Raw genomic sequence first — 21377 nt, forward strand, 5'->3', positions numbered from 1 at the left:
TTTTATTGAAGAACAGTAACAGCTGAGCTTGTGTGAATTCACCAGAAGGAATGACATAAGATATGATCTGACATAGCAAATCAGCACCTTCCTTCACAGATCTGAGCCCTACAGTGATTCATTATGAGGCCCCAATGACTATGAAACCTACAAGAAAACTAAACTTATCATCAGCTTGGCAGCTCTTCACAAGATTACGGGGGTGTTGCAATTCTTTGCTATTTCAGCTTACTTCCCTACTAAAGGGTTTCCCAGTCGGTACAGTCAACCTAGGACTGAACTGTAAATGTACCTTCTGTCAGAGGTACAATAAAGTTTTTTATTTCCTCCATTATAGGCAAAGTTCCAAGGCTATTCAATTGGTTAGGGACGGAATCTGTCCTTTATGAGATCTAATTAGACCTGGGCAGATCTTCCTATGAAAAAGTTTGCAAAGAACATACCTTTGACTTCCTTGTGTTATTTAGAAAGGTCTACGAACATGTACTATGAAAAGCACAAGATATCTGAGAACAAAAACCTGTCTAAATGATAATATGCCCAAAATGAAATGTGCGGTTGATGACTACAAAAAGATATATTCATTCTCATCTTGGAAAGGAATGGTAAATGTCTTTCTCAGTATATTTTTCATGTTTTATATGATTGAATTTGCTGAGTTGCCTGGGCTAGGGATAGCCCACATATTTGGAATGTAAAGAGAACTACTTTGTAATGGTCTAAATGAGTTTGGTTAACCTCATGGAACCCTTGGTCTAATATGGTGCAACCTAGTTAAAAAAAGCTAATAAGATGAAAGCATCATTATTCAGCATATTTTTATTAGGTATGAGTTAAGTAAAAAAGTAAAATATTAGGTATGCAAAGTAAAAAATGGCAAATGTATTTTTGAGGCTCTTGTGTAGCGCCTGCTGTGTATGTCATAACAGCCGATGATTTACTAGTTAATGGTAGAGCAATGGTACTCACTGCTGCCCAATATATTGACCCATTTTTACCACTGTAGATTCCAAATAAATATAACAAGATAATTATGCTGAGAAAAGTGCCATTAGATTAAACAATAGATTATGTCAAGAGGACCCAACTGCAATTTAATATATATAAGGGCAACCCCTGTGTCTGCTGTTGGGGAAAGATTCAGCATGTTGTATTTTAACATACTTGATCCATTTTTAAACAGACCGAAAAGTGCAACCAGACTCCCTGTGGTTATAAATATGCATGCTCATCCATCAAATTTCTTCCAGTTAGCAGTGCAGACAAGAGAATGCTCCATCTCCGAGTAATAAATATTGGTAAAATCATCAAAATTCCCTTTTTTCCATATTTGAGTGGCGCAGAGTGTTAAGGCAGCAGAAATGCAGTCTTAAGCTCTCGCTCATGACCTGAAGGTGGCTGGTTCAATCCCTGCTTGGTTCAGGTAGCGGCTTAAGGTTGACTCAGCATTCCATACTTCTGAGGTTGGTAAAATGAGTACCCAGCTTGCTGGGGAGTAATGAATAAATTAACTGAAAGCGCTGCTTAATAAGCTGGCACTATACAAATAACAAGATTTATTTTTTTTATATGTGGGAACTGGACTGAAAAGATTCTTAAGTTATTACCACCCTTTTGCTGTCCCTATAATCTTGCCCAGTCCATTCCAGAAAAATCCCATCTTCACTACTTTTAGTAACAAATACTTAATTATTCCAAAGAAGTAGAAAGGAATATTTAAACAAAAAAAAAACACTCCAAAAATAAAAACGTTGACTCAAATTTTGTTACCTAAACCGTACTTTCCTGGGTAATTTTCCCTCCAAAACTGTTTTTTTTAAAAAAAAAAAAAATACAGTAGAATCAGTATCTCTCTTATTAGTCGTCTCATGTCTTAGAGATCCTTAAAAAGTATTGGACTAGAATACCAAGTTATCCCCTATCCATGGGATAACTTGTTGATTGCTGGGGGTCTCAATAAATGTCCCAATTTCCTGTCACTGAGGGGGTTACTTCTCCCCCAACAGTGACGTTAGTCTGAATGGAGCACCGGATAAGCTTGTGCAGTCAGAGCTCCATTTATTTAAATGGGACTACCGGGATACATGAGCGTCGCCTGCGGATATGGCTGTAGACTGTGGCGGGATTCCATCCCGCATGAAAAACCCCTAGGCAAAATAAAAAGTTGTCTAAACTTGGATTAGACAGTCTGAAAATTTGACAGATTTCTCATTCAGCAGACCTGCTGTGATAAATAAGGCGCATTTTAAGCCTATCTAGTCTACGTTTCCATTTTCTAACTTTTAGGCAATGCTCACACGGCGTATTGGGCTGGACTGAAAAAGATCCTGTTCAAAATTCACTTACAAAACACTCTGCTTTTGCATTTAAGTATTTTAGAGCATATTTTGATGCAGATTTTGAAACTTCCTTGATTTCTAAGGCAAAATTTGACATGTTATAAAAAAAAGAAGTGATAAGTCACTACTGTATTTCCACGATGTGTATTTTAAGTACGCGTTGGAAACGGGGACAGTGTTTCCCATTACAAATCAATGGCACACGTATTGTAAGCATATTTTGATGGGCATTTTGCAATACATTTGTGCCAAAATGTGCCCTGTGAACATACCCTTAGACCGTATTAGTAAATAAGCCCCACTGAAGCAAATTCATGTGTGTAAGATGTCCTAAAAAAGTTGCTTTTTGAACCCTTTTTGTAACCAGATAAAATGTGCATTATCCATAACGTATGGCTCATTTGCTAAAGAGAGTAGAGCAACAGCTGTGCTAGACTATGGTGAAGCAGGCAGCTGTCTTTCTGTTCAGTGGATATGGTGTGTTGGAAAACGTATATATAATTATATGTAGAATATACATTGCATCTCTGATGGTCCAATGGGGCCTTTTCATCCCAGTGGACCTGATGTGGGAAATAGATCATAATCATTGATTTTTAGCATTGAGGATGGTCCAACATATTTTTTGGTTTGTAGTTAGACTAGGTTGGTCGTTTTTCAAGATTTTCTGCTGTATAGAATGGAGAAGGAACTATATATCCCATACCTCTTAATATATACATTTAGGAAACATAGCCAGCCATTTACTGCACAAAAATAACTCGTTTGATAACTATATATATATATATATATATATATATATATATATATATATATATATATATATATATATATATATAAATGGAAACTCAGAAAAACAGGAACCCTGAACAATAGTGTGAACTAGCCATTAAACATTTAAAGGATATACCGTAAACTCCTTGTAACAGTATGCTTCCGCAATGGCTGCGTTCATATTGAAATGAATAGTGGGGAAATAGCTGCACTTAGAGATGTCCATCTTTGTTAGAGTCCATCGACGTTACAACAAGAAGCAAGCGCTGCATACAAGGAAAACCTAGAGCTGTTCTGCAGCTATTACTGAGTGCTGGAGAAACACAACTGCAAGTTTCAATGCAATGTATAATAATATATATTACTAGCTTACCCGTCGCGCGTTGCTGCGAAGACAGACAGACATACATTCATTCGTTTTTATATATCTAGATAACAACCAATCACAGCGCAGCTTACATGTTACCTCAGCAGTATAATATATAACAACCAATCACAGCGCAGCTTTCATGTTACCTTAGCAGTAAGAGAAATAACAACCAATCACAGCGCAACTTTTATTCTGCCTCAGCAATATAAAAAATAGCAACCAATCACAGCGCAGCTTTCATGTTACCTCAGTGGTATAATATATAACAACGAATCGCAGCACAGCTTTCATGCAACCTCAGTAGTATAAGTAGCCACCAAACACAGCACAGCTTTCATGCAACCTCAGCAGTATAAGAAATAGCAACCAATCACAGCATAGCTTTCATTTTACCTCAGCATTCTCAATATCCAGCAATTGTCTTGCGAAACGTTCGGTGGATGCATCATTTTGTAGTTGAACACTCATCCCGTCGCTCGTAATGCCTTTTGCTTTCGTGCTTGAGATGGAAATCAAACGATCCTTGTCTGGGGGGCATAACTGTCGACGATGCTCGCACGCGCGCCACCTATCGTAGGATAGATGTACTATGCCTATAATCTTCCCAGGAGTGTACTCAGCAACTTCCCAAAGTCTCATGGCGCTTGGATGAATGGTGTAGTAATGCATAAAGAACAGACAGACAGACAGACATTCATTTATATATATCAGGAAGTGATCAAATTAGATTCCGTAAATTCTTTGGCGCATAGAATTGGATAATCAAGTTGGGACCCTTTAGCGTTTCCTATTTATGACATAATCAATGCTCGTGCCAAATTTCAAGTTTCTATGACATTGGGAAGCGAGAAAATTACATTCCGTACATAAAATTTGGACGCTAATTCTTTGGCGTTTAGAATTGAATAATCGGGTTGGGACTCATTACCTTTTCCTATTTATGACATAATCATGGCTCGTGCCAAATTTCAAGTTTCTATGACATTGGGAAGTGAGAGAATTAGATTCCGTACGTAAAATTTGGACGCTAATTCTTTTGCGCATAGAATTGAATCGACTTGGGACCCATTAACTTTTCCTATTTATGGCATAATCAATGCCCGTGCCAAATTTCAAGTTTCTATTGACATCGCGAAGTGAGAGAATTAGTGGCAGTGATGGAAATCAAACGATCTACTTGGGGGGGGGGGGGGGCGCAACTGTCGACGACGCTCGCACGCGCGCCATTTATTGTAGGATAGTTTTACTATGCCTATAATCTTCCCAGGAGTGTACTTAACAACTTCCCAAAGTTTCATGGTGATCGGATGAATGGTGTAGTAGCGCATAAAGGACAAACACACACACACACACAGACAGACAGACATACACGCATACATTCAATTTTATATATATAGATTATGCACTGTGTCTCCAAAAGTTTGGAAATACCCATGTAGTTGCCAATACGTTTGACACATGTGCATTGTTCACCTGACGTAAGGACAAGCTCAACACGTTCAGCTTGATATAACGCCATCTTTCACATTGCCTGCGATGTAGAAAAATCACTGTGTTAAAATGAGAATGAATAGAATTCTGTTAAAATCAGGCACAGCATTGTTTTTCTGCTTAAATTCTCTGCCAGACTGATATATCATAAACCTACCATTCCATTTGAAAAAAGGGTTGAATCCAAGATGGCAGCATTTAAAATGGCCGTCATGTTGGTCACATGACTGAACAGGTTTCCCAGTTCCTCCGTAGCTTGTATTGACATGCCATCTGCCAAACCGGTTTGAGACCCCCTGTATATTATCCTGACATTTTATTTTATTGTACACTCATTATCAAAAAGGATCAAGCACTTAGAAGGCATTGTTGGGATCGAATGAAACTTTCAATGTGTGATTATAACGTTGGTATAAGTAAATGATGTGATATCCGCAGATATGGAGGCATACAGGTTCCAAATGGTATCCTGCGGCATATTGGTCTATATTTTCTGTAACTAAGTCAGGCAAACTCGTAAGCTGTCAAACTTGACATCCCACATGGTCCCATACATGTTGCACTGGCAATAAAACTGCGACTGGGCAGGCTACGGAAATTTGGCAATGTTGTGGAGGCATTCCTGTGACACTCTTGCAATATGCGGTCAAGCATTATCCTGCTTGAAAATGCTTCTTTAAAGCCCTGCGATGAGAGGAACACGTGTGGCTGCAGGATGTCCTGAACATATCGCTGAGCTGTCATTGTCCCTCGTACCACTACTAGGAGTGACCAACTGTTATATGCGATGGCCCCTAGACCCTCACACTGGCAGTGGGTAAAGTGTACCACTTCACAGCAAAGGCAGAATTGCTGTAGTTAGTGCCCAAACTATGGGTTAATGCCCATGGCCGAATTTCTGCCGCATTTTACACGGCGGAAATCCGTAGCGTTACCCTGGAGCTTTTAGGTTCTATTGAACCTAATAGCTCAATGTCCACGCTGCAGAATTCCACCGTGGAAGTCCACAGCAAGAAACAAACCACAGCATGTTTTAATTGCCACGGGAATGCGCGTGGCCAGCTTCCATTGTAGCCAATGGAAGCCGGCCATCACGCTATACTTCCGCTGTAGCACAACAGAAGTATCACTTGAAAATGCGTCCCCGCCACCACGTCATCTCACACTGCCAACGCGTCACGCGCTGTATTGAGCATGCACGCCGGCTGAGGGATGGTAACAGCGCGGCGGATCCGGGAGGTGAGTGAGGGTTTTGGGGGGTGTCGTGGTGGACTCCGCTGTGATATTTCACTAGCGGAGTCTGCTACGGTCTGTATTCATTGCTGAAGACAACTTGGTTCCACTCTGTAGCAGTCCAGTTTCATTGTTGATGACACCACTGCAAATGGAGGTGACTATCAGTGAGTGTCAAAGGTGGTACACGTAATGGGTGCCGTCAGACCAAATGTCCTTCAGCCAATCACCTGGAATTGCTTCTGACAGACACAGGGCCTGTAGCAATGGTGCCACCTGTCCTGGATGGCAGACAATGAAACTGTTGGAGCTGCTTGTGCTTGTTCAACGATCAGATAACCTTTCTACTGGTGGTCTTTCAAGGACGTCCTGAGCCTAGTCGCCTTTTGTGTGTGCTCTCACACATCCACTTGTCCCAAAACCTCCTAACCGTCTGGTCAGAACGGTCTAGGTAGTGGACAATTCATCAATATAAACATGTGGCTTATCACATTCCAATAGTGCGCCCCCTCTCAAACTCTGTTAACTGGGCAAAATCTATTTTATTGCTTCGTAGGGGCATGTTTAATATTCAAAAAGCTGTTTACCAGTGGAAAAAGAGGTCCACTACACATAAGTAGCCTCTGAGAGCCTCTTTATAAGCAATGGGTGGAACCAAATTTAGGGCCTTAGGTGGCAAGACTGTTCATCTTATCACGCTACAACTCTAATCATTTGCATATCTGCCAGGATGTAACGGCATGCCGAGTTTTGTAGCAAAACGACAACTCTATCTAGGGGCTTGATTTTTTTATTTTTTACAAAAAGTATATATTTAATGAACCTCCGAGTAATATCAGTTCGTTATAATGGAGAAAGAAATACTACTTAGATTAATTTTGAAAAGTGATATTATTAATTAATTTGCCTCATTATTAACTTATGCAGTTTGTTAAAAGATATTATTGAAGACCCTGTATTTAATGTTATCTCTTATACTTTTGTTCTAATTTAGAAACCGAACGAGGACTCCAGTCAGTCCAGGATCTTATGGATATGGAAAAGTTCCTTACATTTTACCTCTACAAAGTGACACAGGTCAAGAGAAACCAAGAAAAAAGAGACAGCCCCAGTCTGGGAGGCATCCTGCACACGGACAAATCATAGCTCCGAATCGTTACTCCGGCATTGGTAACTTTCACCAAGAAGCTATTTACCCTTCACTTAGGTCAGGAGATCCTTCAGCAAATATATGGCTGCCTTCTTCTTCTCAGGCACAACCAATATCTCAAAGTCTATTCCCTGATGCTCCTGCGCAGGGCACATCTCTCAATCTACTGAGAAGTAATCCACAAGCACAACGTGGAACTACAGCGATCTCGTGTACTGGAGCCTACAAACAGTATAAGCTGTGCAATAAGGATGTAAGTGTGAAACACATACTTTGCTTACTAACTAATTACATTGTTTTGTACGTACTCTACCATAATATAGAGACACTATCAATTTCTGTTTTATATAAAAGTTATTTCCCTTTAGGTGTTTATTTCTTAATAAATCTCTGGATTGATGACCCATCCCCAGTAATCTAGTACCCATAAGGCTATGTTTTGCCATCCTTGACCATGCAGCTCTATTTTTCCTACCAGAATGACAACCACTGCATCCCTGGATGATCATCGTGTGATGAGCCTGATACTCCATCACGGTTTCTGTTTACAACTTATATTAGCACTAGAGATGAGCGAACCTACTCGTTTCGAGTAATTACTCGATCGAGCACCGCGATTTTCGAGTACTTCTGTACGCGGGTGAAAAGATTCGGGGGCGCCGGGGGGCAGGGGGAGGCGTGGCGGAGCGGGGGGGTAGCAGCGGGGAACAGGGGGGAGTCCACTCTCTCTCCCTCTTCCCCCCCACTCTCCGCTGCAACCCCCCACTCACCCACGGCGCCCTCCCGAATCTTTTCACCCGAGTACAGAAGTACTCGAAAATCGCGGAGCTCGGGCGAAAAAGGGGCATGGCCGAGTACGCTCGCTCATCTCTAATTAGCACTTTTAAGAAAGGAGTTCAGTACGATCCTAAAATCTTTCAATGAATTAACCATGAGAACTTGCATTGGCAGCGAGTTCCATTGTCTCACTGTCTTTACAAAACAGGATATAGAATTCCCATCTATGTTCCTTTAGATGTAGATGACTGTTATAGTTACTGTAAAGAGATCATTAGAGAGATTTTGGTATGGATCTTATTTATATACATACTATGTTTTTCCTGTACAGCGGTTCCCAGAATTGGACAGAACATCTGGTGCCCTAAATTGTGTACTAAATGATAATAACTAGAGATGAGCGAATGTACTCGTCCGAGCTTGATACTCGTTCGAGTATTAGCGTGTTCGAGATGCTCGTTACTCGTAACGAGCACCACGCGATGTTCGGGTTACTTCAACTTTCATCTCTGAGACGTTAGCGCGCTTTTCTGGCCAATTGAAAGACAGGGAAGGCATTACAACTTCCCCCTGCGACGTTCAAGCCCTATACCACCCCCCTGCAGTGAGTGGCTGGCGAGATCAGGTGTCACCCGAGTATAAAAATCGGCCCCTCCCGCGGCTCGCCTCAGATGCGTTGTGACATAGCTGAGGGACAGTGCTATCGTGTTGGAGCTGCTGTAGTGTGCAGTGTGCAGTAGTGTGGAGGCTGCTTTTTGCAGTGTTGCACAATTTTTTTTTTTTGGTATATCGGCCGTGCAGAGCATTGCGCCCTGGAATAATACTCCAGGGACAGAAGTGTGGAGGCAGGGACAGAAGACATATATTATTGATTGAATATACGCAGTGGGCCTTTTCTAAAAAATATTGGGCAAAAAATCTATTTGGCCTGCCTGTCACTGTGCTCAGTGTTCTGGGTCCGTGTGTGCTGGGTGTAGTAGTTCTACAAAATCATACGCAGCCAGCTAAGTGTTACAGCAGGCTTGCGCCAAATTATTTCCTGGCTCTGAAATCACTGCTCTGTTGCAGTTAATAACAGTGCAACACTCTGCAGTTCTGTGACACACTCCAGGGACAGAAGACATATATTATTGATTGAATATAGGCAGTGGGCCTTTTCTAAAAAATATTGGAAAAAAATTTATTTGGCCTGCCTGTCACTGTGCTCAGTGTTCTGGGTCTGTGTGTGCTGGGTGTAGTAGTTCTACAAAATCATACGCAGCCAGCTAAGTGTTACAGCAGGCTTGCGCCAAATTATTTCCTGGCTCTGAAATCACCACTGTGTTGCAGTTAATAACAGTGCAACACTCTGCAGTTCTGTGACACACTCCAGGGACAGAAGTGTGGAGGCAGGGACAGAAGACATATATCATTGATTGAATATACGCAGTGGGCCTTTTCTAAAAAATATTGGGCAAAAAATCTATTTGGCCTGCCTGTCACTGTGCTCAGTGTTCTGGGTCCGTGTGTGCTGGGTGTAGTAGTTCTACAAAATCATACGCAGCCAGCTAAGTGTTACAGCAGGCTTGCGCCAAATTATTTCCTGGCGTTCCGTAAACGAAGTCAGCCTCCAACCACAGGCCAATAAGCGGCACATTTAATTACAGCGTTCTGTTTCTGCACTACTGGTAATACACCATGCTGAGGGGTAGGGGTAGGCCTATAGGACGTGGACGCTGGCAAGGACGCGGAGGCCCAAGTCAGGGTGTGGGCACAGGCCAAGCCAGTGCGGTGGCCATGGGTAGAGGCAGGGCCAGACCGAATAATCCACCAACTGGTTCCCAAAGTGCCCCCTCGCGCCATGCCACCCTGCAGAGGTCAAGGTGCTCTACGGTGTGGCAGTTTTTCACAGAGACGCCTGACGACCGACGAACAGTGGTGTGCAACCTTTGTCGCGCCAAGATCAGCTGGGGAGGCACCACCACCAGCATGCGCAGGCATATGATGGCCAAGCACCTCACAAGGTGGGACGATGCCCATTCACCGCCTCCGGTTTGCACCACTGCCTCTCCCCCTGTGCCCCAACCTGCCACTGAGATCCAACCCCCCTCTGAGGACACAGGCACTACCGTCTCTTGGCCTGCACCCACACCCTCACCTCCGCTGTCCTCGGCCCCATCCAGCAATGTCTCTCAGCGTAGCGTCCAGACGTCGCTAGCGCCACTGTTTGAGCGCAAGCGCAAGTACGACGCCACGCACCCGCACGCTCAAGCGTTAAATGTGCACATTGCAAAATTGATCAGCCTAGAGATGCTGCCGTATAGGCTTGTGGAAACGGAGGCTTTCAAAAGCATGATGGCGGCGGCTGCCCCGCGCTACTCGGTTCCCAGTCGCCACTACTTTTCCCGATGTGCCGTCCCAGGCCTGCACGACCACGTCTCCCGCAACATTGTACGCGCCCTCACCAACGCGGTTACTGCCAAGGTCCACGTCCACTTAACAACAGACACGTGGACAAGCACAGATGGGCAGGGCCACTATATCTCCCTGACGGCACATTGGGTGAATTTAGTGGAGGCTGGGACAGAGTCAGAGCCTGGGACCGCTCACGTCCTACCCACCCCCCGAATTGCGTGCCCCAGCTCGGTGGTGGTATCTGCGGGGGTGTATGCTTCCTCCACTAAACCACCCTCCTCCTCCTCCTACGCAGCCTCTGTCTCGCAATCAAGATGTGTCAGCAGCAGCAGCACGTCGCCAGCAGTCGGTGTCATGCGGCATGGCAGCACAGCGGTGGGCAAGCGTCAGCAGGCCATGCTGAAACTACTCAGCTTAGGAGAGAAGAGGCACACGGCCCACGAACTGCTGCAGGGTCTGACAGAGCAGACCGACCGCTGGCTTGCGCCGCTGAGCCTCCAACCGGGCATGGTCGTGTGTGACAACGGCCGTAACCTGGTGGCGGCTCTGCAGCTCGGCAGCCTCACGCACGTGCCATGCCTGGCCCATGTCTTTAATTTGGTGGTTCAGCGCTTTCTGAAAAGCTACCCCCACTTGTCATACCTGCTCGGAAAGGGGCGCCAGCTCTGCGCACATTTCCGCAAATCCCACACGCACGCTGCCACCTTGCGGACACTGCAACATCGGTTTAATCTGCCAGTGCACCGACTGCTGTGCGACGTGCCCACACAGTGGAACTCTACGCTCCACATGTTGGCCAGACTCTATGAGCAGCGTAGAGCTATAGTGGAATACCAACTCCAACATGGGCGGCGCAGTGGGAGTCAGCCTCCTCAATTATTTACAGAAGAGTGGGCCTGGTTGGCAGCCATCTGCCAGGTCCTTGGAAACTTTGAGGAGTCTACCCAGATGGTGAGCGGGGATGCTGCAATCATTAGCGTCACCATTCCTCTGCTATGCCTCTTGAGAAGTTCCCTGCAAAGCATAAAGGCAGACGCTTTGGAATCAGAAACGGAGGCGGGGGAAGACAGTATGTCGCTGGATAGTCAGAGCAACCTCATGTCTATATCTCAGCGCGTTGAGGAGGAGGAGGGGGAGGAGCATGAGGAGGAGGGGGAAGAGACAGCTTGGCCCACTGCTGAGGGGACAGATGCTGCTTGCCTGTCATCCTTTCAGCGTGTATGGCCAGAGGAGGAGGAGGAGCATGAGGAGGAGGGGGAAGAGACAGCTTGGCCCACTGCTGAGGGTACAGATGCAGCTTGCCTGTCATCCTTTCAGTGTGTATGGCCAGAGGAGGAGGAGGAGGAGGATCCTGAAAGTGATCTTCCTAGTGAGGACAGCCATGTGTTGCGTACAGGTACCCCGGCACACATGGCTGACTTCATGTTAGGATGCCTTTCTCGTGACCCTCGCGTTACACGCATTCTGGCCACTACGGATTACTGGGTGTACACACTGCTCGACCCACGGTATAAGGAGAGCCTTTCCACTCTCATTCCCGAAGAGGAAAGGGGTTCGAGAATGATGCTATACCACAGGGCGCTGGTGGACAAACTGATGGTAAACTTCTCATCCGACAGCGCTAGTGGCCGAAGGCGCATTTCCGCGGCCCAGGTAGCAGGGGAAGCGCAGAGATCAGGCAGCATGTACAGCGCAGGCAGGGGAACACTCTCTAAGGCCTTTGACAGCTTTATGGCTCCCCAGCAAGACTGTGTCACCGCTCCCCAGTCAAGGCTGAGTTGGCGGGAGCACTGTAAAAGGATGGTGAGGGAGTACGTAGCCGATCGCACGACCGTCCTCGTTGACGCCTCTGCCCCCTACAACTACTGGGTGTTGAAGCTGGACACGTGGCCTGAACTCGTGCTGTATGCCCTTGAGGTGCTTGCTTGTCCTGCGGCTAGCGTCTTGTCAGAGAGTGTGTTTAGTGTGGCTGGGGGAATCATCACGGATAAGCGTACCCACCTGTCAACCGACAGTGCCGACAGGCTTACACTCATCAAGATGAACAAAGCCTGGATTTCCCCAGACTTCTCTTCTCCACCAGCGGACAGCAGCGATACATAAACAATACGTAGGCTGCACCCGCGGATGGAAGCATCGTTCTCTATCACCATCCAAAACGGGGACCTTTTTGCTTCACCAATCTGTGTATAATATACCTCCTCCTTCTCCTGCTCCTCCTCCTGAAACCTCACATAATCACGCCGAACGTACAATTTTTCTTAGGCCCACAAGGCTCAGTCATATAATTTTTCTAAACAATTTTTATACGTTTCAATGCTCATTAAAGCGTTGAAACTTTCACCTGAACCAATTTTTATTTTAACTGGGCTGCCTCCAGGCCTAGTTACCAATTGAGCCACATTAACCAAAGCGATTTATAGGTTTCACCTGCCCTCTCGGTTGGGCATGGGCAATTTTTCTCAGGTGCATTAGTACTGTTGGTACACCAATTTTTGTTGGCCCTCGCCTACAGTGTAATCCAATTAATTTTTTGCCCACCTGCTTTACAGCTGACGTAACATCAGCTGTGATGGGCAATGTAATGGGATATTTTTATCTACCGCCGGTGGGTTCCAGGGAGCCACCCATGCTGTGGATCCACAGGGAGTTGTAAATGCATCTGTGTCCACTTTTAAAGAACCCCAGTCTGACTGGGGCATGCAGTGTGGGCCGAAGCCCACCTGCATTAAACATGACATTATTACCTCAGCTGCGATGGGCAATGCAATGGGATATATTTATGTACCGCCGGTGGCTTCCTGGCACCCACCCATGCTGTGGGTCCACAGGGAGTTGTAAATGCATCTGTGTCCACTTCTAAAGAACCCCAGTCTGACTGGGGCATGCAGTGTGGGCCGAAGCCCACCTGCATTAATCATGACATTATTACCTCAGCTGTGATGGGCAATGCAATGCAATGGGATATTTTTATGTACCGCCGGTGGGTTCCAGGGAGCCACCCATGCTGTGGGTCCACAGGGAGTTGTAAATGCATCTGTGTCCACTTCTAAAGAACCCCAGTCTGACTGGGGCATGCAGTGTGGGCCGAAGCCCACCTGCATTAAACATGACATTATTACCTCAGCTGTGATGGGCAATGCAATGGGATATATTTATGTACCGCCGGTGGCTTCCTGGCACCCACCCATGCTGTGGGTCCACAGGGAGTTGTAAATGCATCTGTGTCCACTTTTAAAGAACTCCAGTCTGACTGGGGCATGCAGTGTGGGCCGAAGCCCACCTGCATTAAACATGACATTATTACCTCAGCTGCGATGGGCAATGCAATGGGATATATTTATGTACCGCTGGTGGCTTCCTGGCACCCACCCATGCTGTGGGTCCTCAGGGAGTTGTAAATGCATCTGTGTCCACTTCTAAAGAACCCCAGTCTGACTGGGGCATGCAGTGTGGGCCAAAGCCCACCTGCATTTCATCTGACGTTAGCTCTGCTGTCCAGGGCACTGCAATGGGATACATTTATGTACAGCCGGTGGGTTCCAGGGAGCCACCCATGCTGTGGGTGCACACGGAATTCCCATTGCGGAGTTGTACCTGCCTGTGACTATTTATAAAAAAACGCGGTCTGACTGGGGCCTGAAGACACCTTGACAGAATGAATAGTGTGTGGCACATAGGTTACCCATTGCTATGCCCACGTGTCCAGCTCCAGATGGAGGTGGCACAGGATTGGATTTCTCATTGCTTCTGTACAGCATTGTGGACTATCGCCCTGCCCCTTTTAAAGAGGGTCGCTGCCTAGCCGTGCCAACCCTCTGCAGTGTGTGCCTGCTTTTCCTCTGGCAGACGCACTTATAAATAGCCATGAGGGTGGCGTGGCATGAGGGCAGCTGAAGGCTGGGCAGGGACAGTTTGGTGTGCGCTGTGGACACTGGGTCGTGCGGGGGGGGGGGGGGGGGGAGTTGGGCAGCATGTAACCCAGGAGAAGTGGCAGCGGAGTGTCATGCAGGCAGTGATTGTGCTTTGTTGGAGGTAGTGTGGTGTTTAGCTAAGGTATCCATTGCTAATGAGGGCTTTTCAGAAGTAAAAGTTGTTGGGGGGGGGGGGCACTCTTGCCGCTATTGTGGCTTAATAGTGGGACCTGGGAACTTGAGATGCAGCCCAACATGTAGCCCCTCGCCTGCCCTATCCGTTGCTGTGTCGTTCCCATCACTTTCTTGAATTGCCCAGATTTTCACAAATGAAAACCGTAGCGAGCATTGGCGATATACAAAAATGCTCGGGTTGCCCATTGACTTCAATGGGGTTCGTTATTCGAAACGAACCCTCGAGCATCGCGAAAAGTTCGTCTCGAGTAACGAGCACCCGAGCATTTTGGTGCTCACTCATCTCTAATAGTAACCCTTCATGTAAATACAGTATTTTGCTATATTATTTTCAGGAAACTCAGACAAGTAGTAAAATTTACTCAATTGCTCACAATTGCAGTATTTTTTAATAGACACTCAAATCTAGAGGACCATAGCAATAGTTGCAGATTATGATAATATAACTACATACTACATGGCCACAAGAACTGTAACTGTATAAGATGTGTACAAAATTTTCCATAGCTATAATTCCCAGGCTGTGTGTGTGTGTATGTGAGTGTGTGTATATATGTATAAATAATTATGTGTGTACTTCCTTTCTCTCTCCATTCCATTAAAACGTATATTACAATATTACAATTTGGAGAATACCTGAAGATTCTTTATGATGGCAACAGTGACTAATAGTTAGACCAACCATCATTAGTGAGGGGAAGTGTATACCGGATGGATGCCTACAAATATGAGCTATTAGGAAAATTGTATAAATATGTTACATTAGCTTATTTTATTAGATTTGTTAATACAATATCTACTTAATGCAATTAACCCTTTCCAATCCACTGTCTGACATCTGAAGACATTATGATTTAAGGCTGTACAGCTACGATGTTAGAAGACGTCCGTCGGGGTTCTCATACTGTATATTGCCTGCCTCTCTGCTGTCGGAGCCTATCCAACGTGTCACCTCATGCAATACTAGCTTTAGCCAGAAGATAGCGCTGTTGTGTAATGGCAGAAAAAGAGTAAGGCCCCTAGGAAAACCAGGATACAAATTGGATTGGAAATGGTTAGAAATGTAAAATAGTAAGGCAAAATAAATTTCCTAGTACAAATCAATCTCTAATTCCAAATAACTTCTTAATGTTGTAGTCAGATATGTATCCTGTAAAGTATTTCCATTCCTTAAAATAATATCCCAGCACAATATTTAATGGCGGGGAGCACATTTTAAACATTTTGTAGATTTACAAAGTCAAGAGTAAATATACTGTGTGTTATTTTATACTTATAAGACCGCACGGGTGGAAAAAAATTGCTGTCTGACTAAATAAATCACAGACAATGTGAAATAAGTGATTTGCTAAATGTGTCCTGGCAGGGAGAAGAACAGAAGTGCACTGCGGTTTTAGTGGTCTCAGCATTTACAATATTTAGAGATGAAGCACTCTTCAGAAATTCATTTTCAAGAAGTAATAATGAAGTTTTTAAACTAAGCATCATCATAGTTTCAGCTATTTAAATAGTATGTCAAGAGCTAAAAGCGGAATCAGTGAAGTCTCCTGGGTAATCAGAAGTCCTAAAATGGTGTATTATGTCTGTTACTAAATTACATGTATCATGGAAGTGTGTCTTCACTTACCTGCATACAGTCACGTTGCTGAAATTCATGAATGAGGCAGGGCTATAAATGTTCAGTAATGTATCATGTAAGATGGAATATTTTTTGCTTCGTGTCATTAGTTGACCATCTTCTCTACAGCTGTTAATGTGATTATATAAGTAGGAATACTATCAAATAAGGTATAACATTTCATAGAAGTGCTTTGCAAATGTGAAACATTGTGTTCCTATAATTAAATAGTGAATTTGCATCATGATTTTTATTGTTATATGGTCCATGACAGATATAACAGGTGCTTTTTGTAAAAAAAATTTAATTTTTTTTTTTTTTAAATCTTGTGAAGTGATGGCATTTTGCTATGATATGCCATCCCTGTATGATAGGTGGGAGTCTGACCTTTGGGACCTCTGAAATGCTGCCTTCACTGTTGGGACATGTAGCAATCAGCGCTACAGCTCTTCATTTTTTTGTATCGGGGAGGAGTCCCCAGAGGTCGTACCCCAACCAACCATTAAATCATACCATAAGCATAAGTAATATGCCTTCTTTATTAGATGGGAATAACCCTTTAATGTATTACCTGTAGACTTAAATTACTACTAGGTAGAATAACACAGCACGCTGTGCTATTCTGCTTCTCTGCCCCGATGACATGGAACTGGGGCTTAAAGGGGTTGTCTCGCGGCAGCAAGTGGGGTCATACACTTCTGTATGGCCATATTAATGCACTTTGTAATATACATCGTGCATTAATTATGAGCCATACAGAAGTTATTCACTTACGTGCTCCCTTGCTAGCGTCCCCGTCGCCATGGATCCGTCTAAATTCGCTGTCTTCTGGCGTTTTTAGACGCGCTTGCGCAGTCCGGTCTTCTGCCTGGTGAATGGGGCCGCTCGTGCCGGAGAGCTGGTCCTGCCTCGTCATCGTAGCTCCGCCCCGTCACGTGTGCCGATTCCAGCCATTCAGGAGGCTGGAATCGGCAATGGACCACACAGAGCCCACGGTGCACCATGGGAGAAGACCCGTGGTGCATCGTGGGTGAAGATCCCGGCGGCCATCTTGGAGAAGGAAGAAAGAAGTCGTCGCAGAGCGGGGATTTGGGTAACTAATATATATATTTTTTTTTTTAACCCATCCCTTGGGTTTGTCTTGCGCCGAACTGGGGGCCTATTGAAAAAAAAAAAAAAACCCGTTTCGGCGCGAGACAACCCCTTTAAGTTTTTACTGGGTACAACCCCTGGCAAAAATTATGAAATCTCCACACTTGGATGTTCACTCTCCTTTCTTACTGTAGTAAATACAAAATTTACCTGCTATGGTACAAAATAATTTTTGTTTTATAGATAACCATTCTGGCTTTGTTAAACTTACCTAAAACTAATGAAATTATTTAAAGTAATGATCTATGTTTCTGTAGGAAAAAAATATGGAATCATCTTAATAGTTCGGCACAAGCCTGAAAATGCTAATTTCTGTGCAGTTAAGAGGGTTGCTTACAGACCTTTCTTAACTGTTGGGCTTGGCCAATTGAAACACAATATGGCTCCAACAAGAGAGATGGCATTGGAAACAAAGGAAAGGGATTATAAAATTCCTTCAGGAGGTAATATACAAAAAGACAAATTGGTTGGAAACTAGAGTCGATGCTTGTGCCCGCTGTAAGAAATGCTGAATGAAATAGGATTAATTTCTAGAAAAGCCAAATAAAAATCAGCACTCTCGCCAAAACAGAAACAACCATGAAGGGATATTCATTGATGAATCGCAAGTCTACATTGACGAAGGAGATGGTGCTGGAACTTTCATCAGATGCCACTATAATGAAACGTATAAAACTGACTGCCTGAAGACAACATTCAAATTTTCCCACTCTTTTATGATATGGGGGCTGCATTTCAGGTAAAGGCCAGGGAAAAAGTTGCAATCGTTATCTCAAAACTCAACGCACAGGGGCACATACAAATTTTGGACACTTTTCTCAGTAGCACAAAGCATAGATTGTTAAAGGTTCTTTCAGTAAAGGCATACAAACTCAATGACACGGCCATCAAGCAATCTGGTTCTCGAGCCAACTGAAAATTTATTGTGGAAATTTAAATAAGGATTGGTCCATGACAAGACTCCATCCTGCATAGCTGATCCGTCAACTTCTCTTTGAGAAAGTGGGAGTCAGCTTGACAAAAAATATGGTATTTTATTAGTAATGTCCACACCTCAAAGAATTCAGGCCATCAAAAAATACAAAGCAGCATTTTTCTTCAATGTGTGATTCTATAAATTTATTGCTCTACTTGTTTCGGGAAAAAACATGCCATTAATAATATAATTTAATGTGATTGGTTTAGGGTATGTTTCATGAAGCCAGAATGTTCAGCTAATAAACCAAAATTGTTTTGCGTTATATCTGTAAAGTTACAAACCTGGGTGAGCATCCTCTAAGTGCATGATTCTAGAATTTTGCTGGAGAATGTCATTCTGCCTATCAACCCGGAAGGAATGGAACCATATCAACCTACACTATGATGTGAGGTCAACAATACAACAAAACCTGCTGATTCCACTGCATGTCCATGCTTGTTATTGAGAGTGTAGTTCAATAATAGTGGAGCATTGTCTACTGACTTCAACATTTTTAGGGGGGCCAGAGATGATGTGCAAAAGACTGCCATAAGCTACGTCTTTATGGTTCTTATTTGCCCTTAGTTGTTTTTTTGCCCACAGCAAAATTGTGCACCAAGTGTGTATCGAATGAGTTACTTGGATATTAATTATTTTTCAAACACCAGTAAAGGCATTTTCTGGGCAACAATCAGATGTACAACAAACAGTGTCTATATCTATGGGCTAACATAAAAAGTGGAATTATTTAGTCTTATTTTATATCCTGATATGGGCAGTTTGTCAGACGTTCTTCCTTTAATTTGTCTCATAAAATGAGACTAAAATGTGTCGCCGAAGTCTATGCTGAAACAACCCCTTTTAGTAATCCCCTATTAGCTCTTAAGTTAAGAGTTCATCAGGTCAGAGTCACAGTTGTGTCATTTGGCAGCAATATACGCCTATTTTTAGGTACCGGTTAGCTTAATGCAGGCGTTTTATACCATCAAATAAAGAAAAGAGGCTAATGTTCTTAAAGATGATTAACTAACGGCATCAAAATAAATATACAGGTTACTGTGACTGCAGCAGATGCCATTCGCTAGTGTAGCACTAGTGCCTTGACCAAAGCATTCAAATAAAATGTAGGTGTAAACAGAATATTAAGTAATGTTAGGAAACAGAAATCTTATGGAACTTAAAGGGTTTGTCCGGAAATGATATGAAATGATTGCTGTCAGTGTAGCCTGTGGAAACATCCTAGAATGGGAAATTTAATATGCAGACTGGAGGGGAAAGAAGTGGGTCCACAGTCAGAGGTGGAGTCTAATGGTATACTAACAGGTAAATTCATGTGTGGCTTGGAGAAGAAGTAGGTGGGGCTGCAGGTGAGATGGAGCCTAATGCTAAACTTTTCAGAAAAGTTTAAGGTTTGGCTCTGCAACCACCTGTGGCCCTGTCTCCTTCCGCTTCCAGGCTGCACTTGAGTTCTCCTTTATGTGAGGCCCAATGGGCAGATTGGATTCCGCATGCGGTAGCCTGCAGTGGAATTTGACCCTGCCTGTGGTCGAGGACACTGCATACCTTCTATTTTCTTTACTGCGGATGTGTGCAGAATCACTGGCTGGCATGCCGCCCCACATGTGCAGTGGATTTTTTTCTTAACTCCTTCTTTTCTGCAATATCAACTGCGGATGGGCCGCAGATCGGACGGCTTCCATTTACTTAAATTTACCGCACTGAAATAGAGCAAGCTGCAATTTGTTTTCTGGAACAAAAGGTCTCCAAAGCAGATCCGCATGCTTTAATTCATGTGCAGATACCCATGCTTTCCTATGCGCGGCTTAATTTCTTGATCTTCCGCGCTGGTCACCCCAATCAGATACACCTGTGATATTGGGCCTAAGACAAGTTTCCACTGGCTCCACTGTCAGCAACTATTTTATGCTATTCCCGGACAACACTTCTAACTTTTCAAGCTTTACATTAAAGTGAATAGTTTAGAGAAGTCAGATAAAATGAATGTCAGTACATGGCCTCGTGTACTTTAACGTATGAAAAAACTACTTAAATTGGATACAAAGAAGCTACATTTTATCATCTGTACATATATACTACCCCTCATGTTCATGCACCAAATCCTACTGAAAATTGTTCTAATTACCGTATATTCATTTGCTCCACACCCAGGGAAACAGACACACACATTTTCTTCCACTTAGAAACGTATGCACAGTTCATGGACTTGAAATTCAGAGTTGTGGTTGAAGAGTTGTTCCCAAGTGGGTACTAACACGCATCATAAAACCCACATGTGTAGCACACTACATTACAGTTTTTCATCACTGGTGGCCCACTGTAAAAAAAAAAACCCTTTCAAACGACTTATTCTGTAACCTTTTGGAAAAAGTATGACATGCAACAATTAGGGAAACCATCTAAGACGCGTCGCTAACTTTTAGTGCAGTATGGTTGAAGGAAAGGACATCGTGGACTTAAAGTAATGCAGAAAGCTGGATGGCATCAAGAAAGAGAACGGCCTGTGTCCTTGATTTGTGTAATGTTTTCTGCATATCTATAGCTACAGGCAATAACATATATTACAGTTACTGAAATACATATTACTTCAATAATTTTCTGGTGCTAACATTGCCCAGTTAATGTAACAACCTTGTTATACTTTTATAATTCTCTTACTATTGGAAATGTTTTCAGGTTGGGCAGTAAGTCGTATAATATAGTAAGAATGTAAAATGAATTCTCCTACAAATGCACACGAACAGAGGAATGCAAATTTGAGCAATCTATATGAAAAAGTAAGGAGACCCCGTGTAAAGTTGTTTTTTTAATATTGAGGATATATAATTATTTAATCTCAATACAAACAGTATTTAAAGTTGAGGGTGATTTGGTTCTATAAAACATTTTTAGACAAATTGATTTTGCAATAATTTGCTAGATTAAAAATTGACACATGCCAAGTTTAGACTGAAAGCAGAACTCTGCATACTGAGAGAAGTCTCTGAGAATGCC

At 43.6% G+C, this 21377-nt stretch overlaps 1 protein-coding gene across 2 annotated transcripts in view; it reads left to right on the forward strand.

Moving 5' to 3' along the window:
* The window catches only part of THSD4 (thrombospondin type 1 domain containing 4), a 696080-nt gene that overhangs the window by 192553 nt on the left and 482150 nt on the right, over positions 1 to 21377 (forward strand). For both annotated transcript variants that reach the window (XM_066592520.1, XM_066592521.1), the window contains exon 5: positions 7202 to 7610. In XM_066592520.1, coding sequence (XP_066448617.1) covers positions 7202 to 7610 — 409 coding nt within the window. The remainder of the gene's footprint in view (positions 1 to 7201; positions 7611 to 21377) is intronic.

The sequence above is a fragment of the Eleutherodactylus coqui genome, chromosome 2, assembly GCF_035609145.1.
Source record: "Eleutherodactylus coqui strain aEleCoq1 chromosome 2, aEleCoq1.hap1, whole genome shotgun sequence".
NCBI lineage: Eukaryota > Metazoa > Chordata > Amphibia > Anura > Eleutherodactylidae > Eleutherodactylus > Eleutherodactylus coqui.